The sequence below is a fragment of the Polyergus mexicanus genome, unplaced genomic scaffold, assembly GCF_030449975.1.
Source record: "Polyergus mexicanus isolate NDT 795.1 unplaced genomic scaffold, iyPolMexi1.0 SCAF_22, whole genome shotgun sequence".
NCBI classification, from domain to species: Eukaryota; Metazoa; Arthropoda; class Insecta; order Hymenoptera; family Formicidae; genus Polyergus; species Polyergus mexicanus.
Genome location: NW_027223342.1, coordinates 4,238,300 through 4,252,969, shown reverse-complemented (window position 1 = coordinate 4,252,969; position 14,670 = coordinate 4,238,300). Strand labels below are relative to the sequence as shown.

General features: G+C 43.6%; 1 protein-coding gene and 1 pseudogene across 1 annotated transcript; both read left to right on the top strand.

The window, feature by feature from the left end:
• Positions 1-2,955: 2,955 nt before the first annotated feature.
• Positions 2,956-4,061, top strand: LOC138942487 (uncharacterized; annotated as a pseudogene).
• Positions 4,062-4,192: 131 nt separating this feature from the next.
• LOC138942486 (uncharacterized) lies at positions 4,193-5,861 on the top strand. The gene is made up of 3 exons (XM_070312723.1): positions 4,193-4,363; positions 4,448-5,727; positions 5,771-5,861. The coding sequence occupies exons 1-3, from the start codon at positions 4,193-4,195 to the stop codon at positions 5,859-5,861; spliced, it is 1,542 nt and encodes a 513-aa protein (XP_070168824.1).
• The last annotated feature ends 8,809 nt before the right edge of the window (positions 5,862-14,670 follow it).

The window sequence follows — 14,670 nt, the reverse complement described above, 5'->3', positions numbered from 1 at the left end:
ATTGATTATATATATTTTGCAATATTAGTTGTGTCACAGTAATTAGTTAGCCAGAGGCGATCAATTCGTGAGCTAGTTCTTGAAAGAAATATTTCCCACCAAATGCGTTTTGCATGTTCGTTTTGGTTGAAGAATATTTCCCAGAAGCGATCAATTCGTAAACTGGTTGTCAAAAGAAATATTTCTCACCAAGAACGATTTGTATGTGCGCTCTGCTTATGAAAAAAATAACATTTTATTCTAGAGGTGATTTTTAATCGTGAACTGGTTGTTTTAAGAAATATTTCACACTAGATGCGATTCGAATGTGTGCTCTGACTATTAAAAAAATAACATTTTGTCCCAAATGCGATTTTTATTTGTGTGCTGGTTGGTTTAAAAAATATTTTATTCCAGAAGCGGTTTGCATGTACGCTCTGGTTATTAAAAAAATATTTTATCTCAGAGGCGATTTTTATTCGTGTCCTGGTTGGTTTAAAAAATATTTCATATCATATCCGGTTTGTGCATGAATATTCTGGTTATTAAAAAACAGTTATTCCAGAAGAAATTTAAAGAAACTCCGTTTTTGAAAGACTAAGTGTGCAATATCTGGTATTCCTTCATATGATTGCAACCAATCATATATGGTAATAAAAGCTTACAAATTATTGGAAGAAATTATTATTATAATTCCTGGCGATGTATTTTTTCTTTTTTTAATGGCACCAAATTTCGCGTATATAATAGTCTATCAGACTGTGTATATACAAGTTGGTAGCTAAAGAGAGAAAATATATACATCTTCGTTATTAGGAGGCAATCTTTATGAGAAAAAATATTCCAAGGATGTAAAGATTTTTACATACTCGAGTATGAGGAAACGGTTTCGTAATATTATAAGAAGCAATAAATAACTGATTTTTTTAAAGTAATAAAAAATTATGATTAAAAAAATCTATCCTGATACTCATAACAATGTTGGCCAGAAAAAAGATGCCTCAATCTTGTTTGCAAATTATAATCGCAGATATGAAAATAATAAATAAAATATTTTAGTTTCGTTCTCACGAAAATTGCCGATGAAAGAGCCCTTTGTATATTATAAATATGCAAAATATTGTAACTATCAAAAAATTTTATTGCAATAATTTGAAGACAGAGGATAAATATTTATATTAATATTTATATAAATTTATATTAATATTTATATAAATTTTAATATGTGCTCACGTCATAATTACGTGTACTTATGTCGTAATATATTTAAACATTCACATTAATGATGAAGAAGTTTATATTACTGATTAGCTCTCGATCATATCGATTATACCGATATACTACTAGCGATGATAAGATTTATCATCGTATTCAGAAAGCTTGCCATGATGTTCGAAATAGTATCATCAAGAAAACATTCTCATACAAAGATTATCTTCATTAATTAAAATTGGAGAGATAATAAAAATATATGGTTGCGTCTCACAAGAATGGGCGATGGAGGGACCCATTCTTTATTTACAATATTTAGAATATTGTAAATTCATTATTCTGTCGCGATTGAGATAAATATATAACGTATTATAAATGTTTCTAAATTTATATTACAAATATATAAACATTTACATACACAATTATATGTATAATATATTTACATATATATATGTATATGAGTAGGATAGTATGGCCGGTTTTGGCTCAGTTTTGCGTGAGTGTGAGAGAGAGGGTATCGTTGGGGAGGAAGAGAGTGAGATAGTTTCGGAGCAGTTTGTAGGCGCCCGAGGGATGGAGAGCGGGCTGGGCGGGTGCATGGGGGGGGGTAAGTAGGGTGAGAGGGGAAGCGCGGCCGGGGGGAAGCGGTGGGTACGAGTCGCCGAGAGCGCTCGAGAGATGGCGCTCGGGGGGTGGCGGTTCCTCCCGATTCGCGACCTTGACGCGACTCGCGCTTCTAGCGCGCGATCCGCCGTCGCGATTCTTTAGAGGGGCGCGTCGCTTCTAGCGCGCGATCCGCCGTCGCGATTCTTTAGGGGGGCGCGCCGCTTCTAGCGCGCGATCCGCGAGCGGGCGGCGGGCGCCCGGCATCAAGGGGGCGGAGGATCGTCGGTGGGCGGTCGAGCGGACGGAGGGGCGTCCCTCGTCGCTCTCCTCTTCTCGAGGCGCGCTTGTCGCGTTTCGGGGGGCGAGTTTTTTTCCATTTTCCGGCGACGTCGCGCGTCCGGTGACGAGACGCGTCCGAGAGCGAGTATCCGGTTCGGTTAATCGGGGGCGCGTCCTCGCTATTTTCCCCGTTATAAAAGGACGACGCGATGGTCTCGAGGTATTAGTACGTTCGAGAATATTTCGCGGCGCGATGAAGCGCACGCCGAGCGCTTTAACGAGATTAGCCGGAAGAGCGGTGAATGTTCGAATCGGAAGTATCGAGGATATATGGAATTTGGAGATACCGAATTGTTTGAAGAAAGAACTACGCGAACGTTATATAGAGGATCGTTTGTACTGTATAGAAGAGATCGGCTTCGCGGAAGAGTTCGTGCGAGGGGCGAGCGAGACGCGATTCGACGAACCTTTCGCGAATGTCGGAGCCGATGGCTATTTGCTCTATCGCAATTGGAAACAGCGATATGGAATTCCGAAATTTTCGTGGGAGGTGAATCACGTCGTGCATTGTTTTTTTAAGTTCGGTTGCCGATTCGAGAACGGAGAGTATTTCGAGGAGAACGAGAGATATTGCGCGTATTGCGCGCGTAGCTCGAGTTTCGCGAAAAGCGTATCGACGCACGTGACGAAAACGGTGTATAGCGAGATGGTGCCCGCTTGCGATCTCGTCGACGAGGTTTTCGACGTGTCGAATAATTGGTGCGCCGGCTGCGAGACGGGAGCTTTGTTCTACATCGAAAATTACGACGAGGAGGAGACGTGGTTTATTTGTAAAAAATCTTGGCGTTCGTTAGACGACGAGTGACGAATCGAGAAACGATGGAGGCGCGCGATCTTCTCGATAGTGCGCGGGACGTCGCGACGGGGAACGCGTATCGCGCGTGGGCGCAACGGTGCGACGAATGTCTCGAGTCTCTGCGGGAGAGATGTCGAGGCGAGCGCCGAGGGAGATCGACCGGAGCGATCAATTCTCTTATCGCTCGAATCGTTCGATTAACGGGTGCGAGAGACGATCTGCGTCGACGTTTCGAACGCGTGGGAGGCGGTGTAGAGGAACGCGAGGGATTCTCGTGGTCCGAGATCGAGACGGCTTTCTCTAGACGCGTTTTAACCGGCGCGGTTATTAATTTCGATTATATCGAACCTCGACGATTTCTCGAGGATGCTAGAGATACCGTGCTCGATCGAATACGCGATGTTATGAATGAATGTAACGGTGTTAAGGTCAATACCGTGTTTATTGGCGAGTTCGTTTCGGGCGACAAGATCGATGTTAAGACTATTGTCACGAAGAATTATCCGCTTCTACCTCTTTCCGACTTGCGAGAGTGGTACGAGAAGCGAGTGGTCGACGCTAATCTAGCCTCGTTGGAAGAATTTCAGGAGCGCGATAGCGGATGGGCGTTATCGCGAATATTCAATTTAACTGTGAACGTGAACAGATACAATCCTATGCACGCGGGATATCACGTCAAATTGCCGCGAGAGATCATGTTGAAGAAAGCGGTAATAAACGTGCAATCTAATGACAATGCGTGTTTCGCATGGGCGGTGGTCGCCGCTCTGTATCCAGCTGAAAAAAACGCGGGTCGGGAACCTTCGTACCCGCATTACACGACAGTGCTGAATCTGAAGGGCGTTAAATTTCCTATGAGTTTGAACAAAATTACTAGATTCGAGCGTATTAACGACATATCTATTAATGTGTATACCGTTCGAAATAAAAAGGAGGGAAAGACGGTTGTCGCGTTGTTCCTTTGCGTCTCACTGACGATAAAAAGGACAGACACGTTAATCTGCTGTATTTTGACGATATGACGCGACGAGATGACGCGACGCATTTCGCGTGGATCAAGAATCTGTCGCGACTCGTCGGCTCGCAACTGAGCGGTAGACGACATAAATCGCATATATGCGATCGGTGAGTACTAATTAAAAAAATCGTCGCGCGATGTTGATAATGCGCGAGATTTAAAAATGTGCGTTATGTCGCAGATGCATGCACTATTTTCGAACGAGCGATAAGTTATCGGCTCACAGCGTGGACTGCGGAAGGATGAACGAGTGCGCTATAGTCCTTCCTACCAAAAACGACAAATGGTTAGAGTTTCGCAACTTTAGTAGAAAGGAGCGACTTCCATTCGTTGTGTACGCTGATCTCGAATGCGTACTGAAGAAGAAAAAGGAGAGGAGAACGTCGAATACATCTATCGTTCAGCATCACGAAGTCTATAGCGCCGGATATTACGCGCGATGCGCGCTCAATAGCTCGACCTACAGAGCTTATCGCGGTGAAAATTGCGTATTGTAGTTCGTTAAAGAACTGCACGATCTAGCGCTTCGCGCGAAGACTATTCTCGATATCGATGCTCCTATGACGAATCTTACATCGGATGAATGGGAGAGATTCGTAAACGCGACGCGCTGCAGCATATGCGAGAAACCGTTCGAATTGGGAGACGCTCGCGTGCGCGATCACTGTCATCTGACTGGACGGTATAGAGGTCCGGCGCATTCGAATTGTAATTTAAATTATAAGGATACTTACGTAATTCCCGTAGTCTTTCACAATTTATCGGGTTACGACGCGCATTTTATCATTAAAGATGTAGCTAACGCTTTTCCCGGTAGCGTGGAAATATTGCCGATAACGAAAGAAACGTATATCTCTTTCACGAAGAACGTCGAAGATGCGTGGGACGAGGGATGGTTCGGAAAACGCTTGAAATTGCGTTTCGTGGATTCTTTCAAATTTCTAAGCGCGAGTCTCGAAAAATTGGCGTCGTATCTAGACAAAAGCGAGTTGAGGATCGCGCGTTCGGAATTTTCCGATCTTAGCGACGCCGATTTCGAGCTTCTCGCGCGAAAGGGTGTATTTCCGTACGAGTATGTCGACGACGTAGATAAATTGTTGGAGACTAGTCTACCGCCGCGCGAGGCTTTTTACAGTTCGCTAACCGGTGACGCGATATCTGAGAGCGATTACGCGCGCGCGATAAGAGTCTGGGAGCGATTTCGCGTCGAAACGTTAGGCGATTATAGCGATTTGTATTTAAAGACCGACGTTCTTCTATTGGCCGATGTTTTCGAAAATTTTCGTGACGCGTGTATAAGAAGTTATAATTTAGATCCCGCGTATTATTACACGTTACCGGGATACACATGGGACGCTATGTTAAAGTATACGGGTGTGCGATTCGAATTATTAACCGACATTGATATGGTGATGTTTGTGGAACGCGGAATACGCGGCGGGCTAAGTCAATGTTCCAACAGATACGCGCGCGCTAATAACAAATATTTACAGTCATACGATCCTTCGGAACCATCGTCGTATCTCATGTACTTCGATATAAATAATTTGTATGGATGGGCGATGTGTCAATCGTTGCCTTACGAAAATTTTCGATGGGTCGATAACGTTACGAGCGTTGACTTAATGTCCGTGACATCGGACTCGCCTATCGGTTATATTCTAGAGGTCGACCTTGCATATCCGTCCGACCTTCACGATTCTCACGCTGACTTGCCATTCTGCCCGACGCGCGATAAGCCGCCCGGAAAACGAGACGAGAAGCTTCTCGCCACACTGTATGATAAGAACCGTTACGTAATATATTATCGCAATTTGCAGCAATGCGTTCGACACGGCTTACGCATTACGAAAATACACAGAATATTGCGATTCGCGCAATCTTCATGGCTGCGCGAATACATCGAACTGAATACACGATTACGAATTAACGCGAAAAACGAGTTTGAGAAAAATCTATACAAATTAATGAATAATACCGTGTTTGGCAAAACTATGGAGAACGTGCGCAATCATTCGAATGTTCGACTCGTGACTCGATGGGACGGGCGATACGGCGCGGAGGCGATGATCGCGAAGCTGAATTTTCACAGTAGAAGCGTTTTCGCGGAGGATCTCGTAGCTGTAGAATTGCGTAAACTCGAGGTTAAGTTCAATAAACCGATTTATGTAGGTATGTGTATTCTCGACATATCTAAGATTCGTTTATACGAATTTCACTACGAGTACATGCTACCATTGTATCGAGATAAGTGTAAAATAATGTACACCGATACGGATAGTCTCATTTATCGCGTCGAGTGCGAGGACATATACGAGAATATGAAGCGCGATATCGACAAATTCGATACGAGCGATTACGCAACGGGCAATGCGTATGGAATGCCTCTCGCTAATAAAAAAATACCCGGTGCGATGAAGGATGAGAACGCTGGCGCGATTATGACCGAATTTATCGGACTCAGAGCGAAGATGTACGCGCTGCGAGTCGCCGGTAAAAGCGATACAAAAAGAATCAAGGGTGTTAAGAGCGGCGTTGTCGCGAGAACGATAACGTTTGACGATTACGCGCGCTGTCTTCGACAGGGGATCGAGATGAAGCGCGAGCAGTTTTGTATAAGATCCGAGTTACACGAGATGTATACAGTATCGGAGTTGAAGATCGCGCTCAGTCCGCACGATGACAAACGATACACGATATCGGGAACTACGAATACGTTACCGTGGGGACATTATAAAATACCGCTGTAAGGAGCGAAAAAATACTATACGTTTTTTAAAACATTTAAACTTTAGTTAGTAGTTTATTGTTAGTATAAACATATTTTATAAATAATATATTACCATTGTATTTTCGATATAATTCGCGATTGCGTCGAAAATAATAGTTCGAGAAGAACTTCTAACTGAAATACATATTTTTAACTCAAAAGAAAAAATTATATCGAAGAGACGCGTTTCTAAATTTCATATCAAAGTATACAAGTTTTATATCACAGGCTTGTGTTCTTTAATTTGAAATTTCAAGACTCGAAATATTCGTGAACCGTTGATTAATATTCTACGAATTATCGTGAAGAGATGTATTTCTAATTTCATATCAAAGTATATAAATTTTACATCACAGGTTTGTATTCTTTGATTTGAAATTTCGAGATTTAAAACATCGATGGACGTTCTACGAATCGTTTCGAAGAACACGCGTTTTGCGCGAATAATATAATTTGAATATAATTTATTGTAATAGATTTTAATAAAATAATAAAAATGAATCGGTCTTATTTATAATAGATTTTAATAAAAAATCGTGGAAATGTTCGATCAGTCTTATATATAATAGATTTTATTAAAATCTATTATAAATAGGACTGATCGTACATTTTCACGATCTTTCTATTATGCTCTCGGAAGTGTTTTATATAGAATAATGTGAAAAAGATGTTAATGCGAGTTTTAGTGTTATCATAGTGACGTAATAAAGAATGTATACAGAGCGCGAGAAAGAGTACGTATAAAGTTTGAAAGAGAGAACGCAGGATACGGCGGCCGCGTAGCGGTGCGAGAAAGAACTCGTATAGAACGCGAAAAAAATTCGTATATAACGCGAAAAAAATTCGTATATAACGCCAAAAAGACGAACTGTTTTTGTGTGTTTTTGCGATGTAAAAGTCGTGGAAACCACCATTCTGTCTAAGTCTCGGCTAATCTCGACTCGATTTGGCAAATTCGCGTTCTCTCTCATTGGCATAGAACATATATCATGCTACATGCAAACGAGACAGAACGCGAGAATTTGCCATAAATCGAGGCGAGATTAGCCGCGAATTAGACAGATCGATGATTTCCATGACTCTTTATTATATTCTTGAAAGTGTTATATATAGAGCAACGCGAGAAAAAAGCTACCGCGAGATACGACGTTCGCTTAACAATGCGATGAAGAATGTATATAAAATGTAAGAAAGAGTCCGCATAAAGCGCAAAAGAGAGAACGCAGGATGTGGCGGCCGCGTAGCGGCGCGAGAAAGAATTTATGTGGAGCGCAAGAAAGAACTCGTACAAAATTACAAGCTATTTATAAAAAATAAATATATATTAATTAATCGGAATAATCGATTAAATGATTAACCGATTTAAAGATTAATAGAATAATGGTAATCACTCTAACCGATTTTAACTAGTAAATTCGTTTTTAACCGGTTAAACGGTTAATCGAATTAATCGATTTTTACAAGCCTTAATTTTAATCGATTTTCACAAGCCTTAATTTTAATTGTATTGTGTTATTATTTTTTGTTTAATTTTAATTGTATTGTGTTATTATTTTTTTCTTTGTTTTATAATTATACGATTATTTTAGTTTTAACATGTTTACAATTTTTTCTAAGATTTTTTTGTTTTTGGTAACACAAGATTTAATATGTAATATTGTATCAGAAATTAAACTAATAAAAATAATTAAAATGTCATTAATTGTATTTTATGTATAATATGTATAATATGTAGTTTTATTTAATAAAAATACATTTTTATCATAATACAGCTGTTTTATTTATCCAAGAATTGTGCGATTCGTCCATTCCTAACCATTTCACGTAAATCTTGTCACCTTTTCTACGAGATACACGTCGGGATCGCCAACGCGCAGCAACTCGTGCTCGTAGAATCCTCCAGCGATCGGCTCGCCGCGCGAATCCTTTAACAAATACGTTACGGGATTAGTCCGTTGTATCTTAGTTATTCGAAAAATCTCTGTAGTCCAATTGGGTGTGAAGCCTTTCTCGAAAATCGTTTTAAATTTACTGACGCGTACCGGATCGGCTACTTTGAATTTCGCCGGAGCCGCGATTTTTATATTGCTGTATACAGTATTTAAAAGTTTATCGGCAATTTTTGGAGTTACGTCGACAGGTCTCATACTTATAGTGCGATGTTTTCGCGTGTTATATTCCTCAACGAGTCGTGTTAACTCGTCGATCCACTTGTACGTTCCGTTTAGCGTGAAGTACTTCCACATAGAATTTTTGAATGTACGATTGAATCGTTCGACTATCGACGCTTTCATCACCGAATACGTCGAATAATGATTTACTCCGCGCTTCTTCGCGAAATTACGCATATCGGCATTGTAAAATTCTTTTCCCTTATCGGTCTGCAGATTTTTCGGACACCTCTTAGAGTCTCGCATTATTTTAGATAAAGCTCGAGTAACCTCGTTCGCGCTTTTGCTCTTAAGCGGTACAGCCCATGCGTATTTGCTTAATACGTCGATAACGGTGAGTATGTAGTTGTGACCTTTGTTGAGTCTCGCGTAAGGACGCATCTCGACCACATCCGCTTGCCATAGGTCGTCGTACCCGCGCACCGCAACGCGACGACGCGGGAAGTTTCTTCTCGCGGGCGCGTGCAATTCCTCGACTAGTCTTCGTTTTTTGACGCTCATAATTCTCTTCTCTTTTTCTCGAGAATAACGTTGGATTGAATTTCTCTTTTGAGCGGCTTGCCGCTCCCGCTAATCTCTCTTTCGAGCGGATCGTCGCTCCCGCTAATCTTTCTTTCGAGCGGTTCGCCGCTCCCGCTAATCTTTCTTTCGAGCGGTTCGCCGCTCCCGCTAATCTTTGCCAGTTCTCTCACTCTTCCCGATAGCTCGTCCGCGTCTCTCTTCAATCGTGACGTTGAATTTTCCAATTCTCGTATCTTCGTCTCGGATTTCACCGCGGAATTCGCCGCGATACGCGATTTTTGACTTAGTTCCCGTATTGCTTTACCTTGATTGAACATTACTTTACGATCGTTCGCGTTTCTCGTCGAGGACTCCGCCGCCGTTGAGCGATATAGTTTTTTTCGCGACTTCGATTTGATCGCTTAAACCTTTGATTCGTTTATCTAAAACATCGATCCGTTTATCTAGAGCGTTAGCGCTCGTTTCTATTCTCGAAATGGAATTTTCCACAGCGTCTATTCGTTTACTTAGAACGTCATCGCGCGTTTTTATCTCGGAAACGAAACTCTCCGCGACGTCTATTTGTTTACCTAAAGCGCTATCGAGCTGAGCGAGTCTCGTGAACAGTAGAATGACGCCTTGCCCCGCCTCGTTCGCGTCTTTTCTCAATTGCGATGTGATTCCCTCGATGTAGCTTTTGCTTGTCGCATCGGCGTCCTCCTCAGGTTGAGCCAAGCGTTTTATCTTACGCTCTCTCGCATCGTACTCGATGGAAGAGCTTAGACACAGCGCGTTATCGCGCACGTAATTTCGCAGAGACTCGATAGCCGGACGTAGTCTTCCGGTTCTCGCGTCGTAGCCTCGATTTTTTAAAGGCGAGCCAAATTTGCTCACGGACATCGCGAATTCCGCGTACGACTGCGACGGTCATCCACGCGACAGTTCGATTTATACGATCGCTCCTGTTTCGCGAAGCTCCTCGATTATCGATAGAATCTCGTTTTCGTGAGCGTTGTTGCCGGCTCGACGCAAAGCGTCTAACAATCGCAGACGATCCACTAATTCGTTCGGATCGTCCCAATGGACGTAATCGATTTTATTGTTCGTGACACGCATAGTCGACGATACGCGACCCGCGCCTGTTTTTTTCGCGCCGCTGCTATGAATAAGCGGAGCGATAATGAATTTGTATTTGTATCCTTTATTTCCTAAGACAGATTTTTTAGCGTCATGATCACGTCTATGAGCGTTCGTTGTTAACAATATACTTCTGTATGTTAATTTATCTTTTTCTGTATATATGAGACTATTAGGAATTTTCATAAAAATTAATTCGTATAAACCGGGAGTACCGATATATTTAATCTCATCTATAAATATGGAATCATTCGCGTCTACGTCAAATCGCTTATCGCCGAGCATCGCACTTTTCTCGCCGATGTAAACTCCGTAAACGTGATCAATCTCGTTCGGCGCTTCTCCGCCGAGAAGAGTCCCCATACATTTTCGCCCTAACGGTCTTAGTCGACCGTGCGATATTTCTCGATCTTGAGAAATTCGCGAAATTTGTCTAACGGGTATTTCGGGCACCGAGGGCGATTCGAGACTCTCGGATTCGAACGTTTCATATTCTTCGGTTTCGTTTCGCGCGAATGGATCTCTTTCGACGGAAGACTCGTTTAATGGAGTAGAAACGGCGTTCAATCGTCGTCGAGCGCGTATTCGTTTCGCTTTAGGTTTTTTCCAAACGGGAGTTAGTGCTTCGTCTTTCCATTTTTCCTCGACGCTCGTCGAGGGTGAAACGTCGATCGCGTCTTGTTTTATCATTTCGCGCTTAATTTCGTTTCGCTCTATCTCGTCTCGCTCGGCGCGATCAGCGATGCGCCGCAGCGGTTCGACGATCGGTTTGAAACGACTCTCTATCGCGATCTCGCTTTCCATTTTTCCGGTCTTCAATGCTCTGTGTTTTTTACGAATCGATGCGCGCGTTTTAGCTATCTCTTTTGCTGTCTTTTCGCGTTCACCGATATCCGTCGAGGCCATTGCAACTTCTTCTAACTCGCGAGAGAGCGATCGACGCGTTCGACGTATTCGCGACAACTGATCGCTCTACGGTACAATGAAGTCGTTAAATCCTCGTCTGTATCTACCAGCGCGGAGCGCGCTATCTTTGTCGATCACTAAGAAACCATATTTATATCGCCAACACGCGCGACATAGCGCGTGAAAATTCTCGTACGACATATCCGTGTTCACGTGATCGTTGTATGCGTGACGTAAATTAGTACCATCCTGTTTAAAGAAAATTAACAGATTAGCGTTATCTCGAATCAAATGCTTCGGTATTTTAGCATACGTTTGGCACAGATAGAAGCAATCGACGTTCGAGTGTCGACCCATAGCGAAATATTCCCTGATAGTATTTTGTTTGTCGCACGCTACATCGTCGAACACGAATATCGAATTCGGGAGAGCTTCGCTGGGTGAAATAACGTCAAAATTATTAGAAAATGTGAAATAACCTATATCTTCCATCGGTGTTAATAAATTTTCTAAATATTGATATTTAGGCTGCTGCAACGACTTTGAGTAAACATAAACGTTCTCGAAGCGTACGCCATGCGGACTCTCCAACAAACTTATTAATGCGTTTGTTTTGCCGCAACTAGAAGGCCCGCAAATGACGCAGCGAATAGCGCTCGGTAATAGACGACCGTGTCTACGCGTTTCTTTCGACAGTCGCGTTTTATTGTCGAGGTTCGTCACCTTTATCGCGATCGGTTGCCGCATGAAACGCATTCCTCTTGCTGCGCGCGTGCGCGGTATACTCGCGTGAGGCAGGGCGAGACCTTTTTATTTATATACGAATAGATCGCCATCAATCGCGCAGTAGCGAATTGCGCGCGGTGAATCGAGATGTTTATCTTACTAATAGATGGCGACGATATTCTCGATTTCACCACCGATCAATTGCGGTATATTCCGAAAATAATTTTACTAAAGCATTTCGGTCGCTACGTAGAACGATTGTGGGAGAAACTGCCTGAATACATAAGAGTGGATCCGGAAGCGCGGCGCTACCGTCGATGTCTAGAGCATTATAATCGCCCTTGGCAACGAACACACATCGACGGTCCGGCGCCGCTTGTTAAAGATTGCGGCGAATGCAATTCGCGAAACAGCAGTACGGTGTCAGTTATGGCGCTGGCTTGTTGAATAGAGCGATAAACGCGCTCCCTTTCGAACTACATACACCTGGATATCAATTTTGCGGGCCGGGTACTCGTCTCGCGAAACGACTCGCGCGAGGCGATCGAGGCGTCAATCCTCTGGACGCGGCCTGCCGCGAGCACGTTATCGCGTACTCGCGAAGCGGCGAGCTCGCTGATCGACACGTCGCCGACCACGCGCTCGCCAAAAGAGCGCGCGAACGCGTCGCAGCTAAAGACTCGACTCTCGGCGAGAGAGCCGCCGCGGCGGCTGTATGGATGGCTATGAAATCGAAGACAAAACTTGGAATGGGTACAACGAAAATCAAGAGAAAAAAGAACAAAAGGAGAATAATTGCTACGAGAAAAAGAACGCTTCCGATAGCGAAACGTGGCGGTTTTTTACCCCTGCTACCGTTATTGGGAGCTCTCGGTTCTTTGGCCGGGGGAGCGGCGGGAATCGCGAAAGCGGTGAACGATCGCAAAGCAGCGCGACGACAGCTGGAGGAGTTGCAGCGCCACGATCGCGCAATGGAAGGTCGCGGTTTATATCTCGCGCCGTACAAACGCGGGAGTGGCGTGTCCTCGACGAGAAGAAGAGCTAAAAAAAAACTTCGCGAAACAGACGCTAGAGATCCTCCCATCCGTCGGAGCAACGACGAACGAACAATTAAATCGCGCGGCGATACTCTCGCGCGTACCTCATTTTAGAGGTGTGTTTATGCGCAACGCGCTTCCGTCGCTAGCGCGCCGCGATGAGAGCGGCATTGTGAATTTAGACGACGCATCCGGACCGGGTACTCATTGGGTGGCGTACGCGAAAAAAGGGGACGACGCAATTTACTACGACGGTTTCGGCGATCTTCGTCCTCCGCGCGAACTTGCGCGTTATCTCGGGCGCGACGCGAACATTCGATACAATCGTCGCTCCGAGCAGACGCGCGATCAGAATATTTGCGGACAATTGAGTCTTCGATTTCTCCGAGAAGTCGATTGGAGGAATCGTCGACTATAATATCAACCGTTATTCGTCGATCGAACTGCGTTCGATCGCTCTCGCCGATCATGTCGCTGACTCTCACTCTTTCCGGACGAAGCAGTATTCTCGCGGCGAGTTATTTTCCGCCTCTCGATTTAAACGACGACGATTACGAATTAGGTTTAACCAATTTTGAAACTTATAATACGATACCGAATATAAATTCCACGAATAATAAATTTTACTTCGATAATAATGACGAGATTATCGCGATTCCAGTAGGATCTTACGAATTAAGTGCTATAAACGCGTATCTAAGAACGGCGATTCGTCATAAACGACGAGCCAGAGAGGAAGAACGAGAACGCGAAAATGAAAAACCGGAAACGAACGATGACGATTACATATACGATGTTGATGACGATTATTTCGAAGATAATGAGAATGGCGATAAAAGTGAAAATTCTATAACGCTTCGCGGTAACGATAACACTATGAGAAGCGAAATTAAATGCGCGTATCGAGTAAATTTCACAAAACCCGATAATATCGGTTCGCTCCTGGGTTTCTCGTCTCGTGTATTACAACCGAATAAATGGTATGCATCCGATAAACCAATAAATATTATGGCCATTAACCTTATTCGAGTAGAGTGTAACGTCACAACAGGAGCGTATCATAACGACAAATCCGCGCATACTATACATGAATTCGCGCCTAACGTTCCACCCGGATATAAAGTGTCGGAGATTCCAACGCAGATCATTTACCTTCCGATCATCGCACGGACCATTACCGATATAAACGTGCGTGTTGTGGACCAAAACGGAAAATTGATCGATTTTCGCGGCGAAGAAATTACGATTCGTCTACACGTGCGACGAAAACGGTAGAGAAGCGCGCGATGCTCGTAGTGAACGGATCGAACGCGAGAAACGCACCCATTATCGCTGTCGCGTCACCTCTAAACGCGGAAAAGAAGAAAAAAGGGAGGAAAACTAACCGCCGCCAACGAGACTTTTCTGCGCTCTTTGGGTTTTGTCGTACCGAGGACCGCTTCTTCGTAAAAAGCGGAATGTACGACATTCTA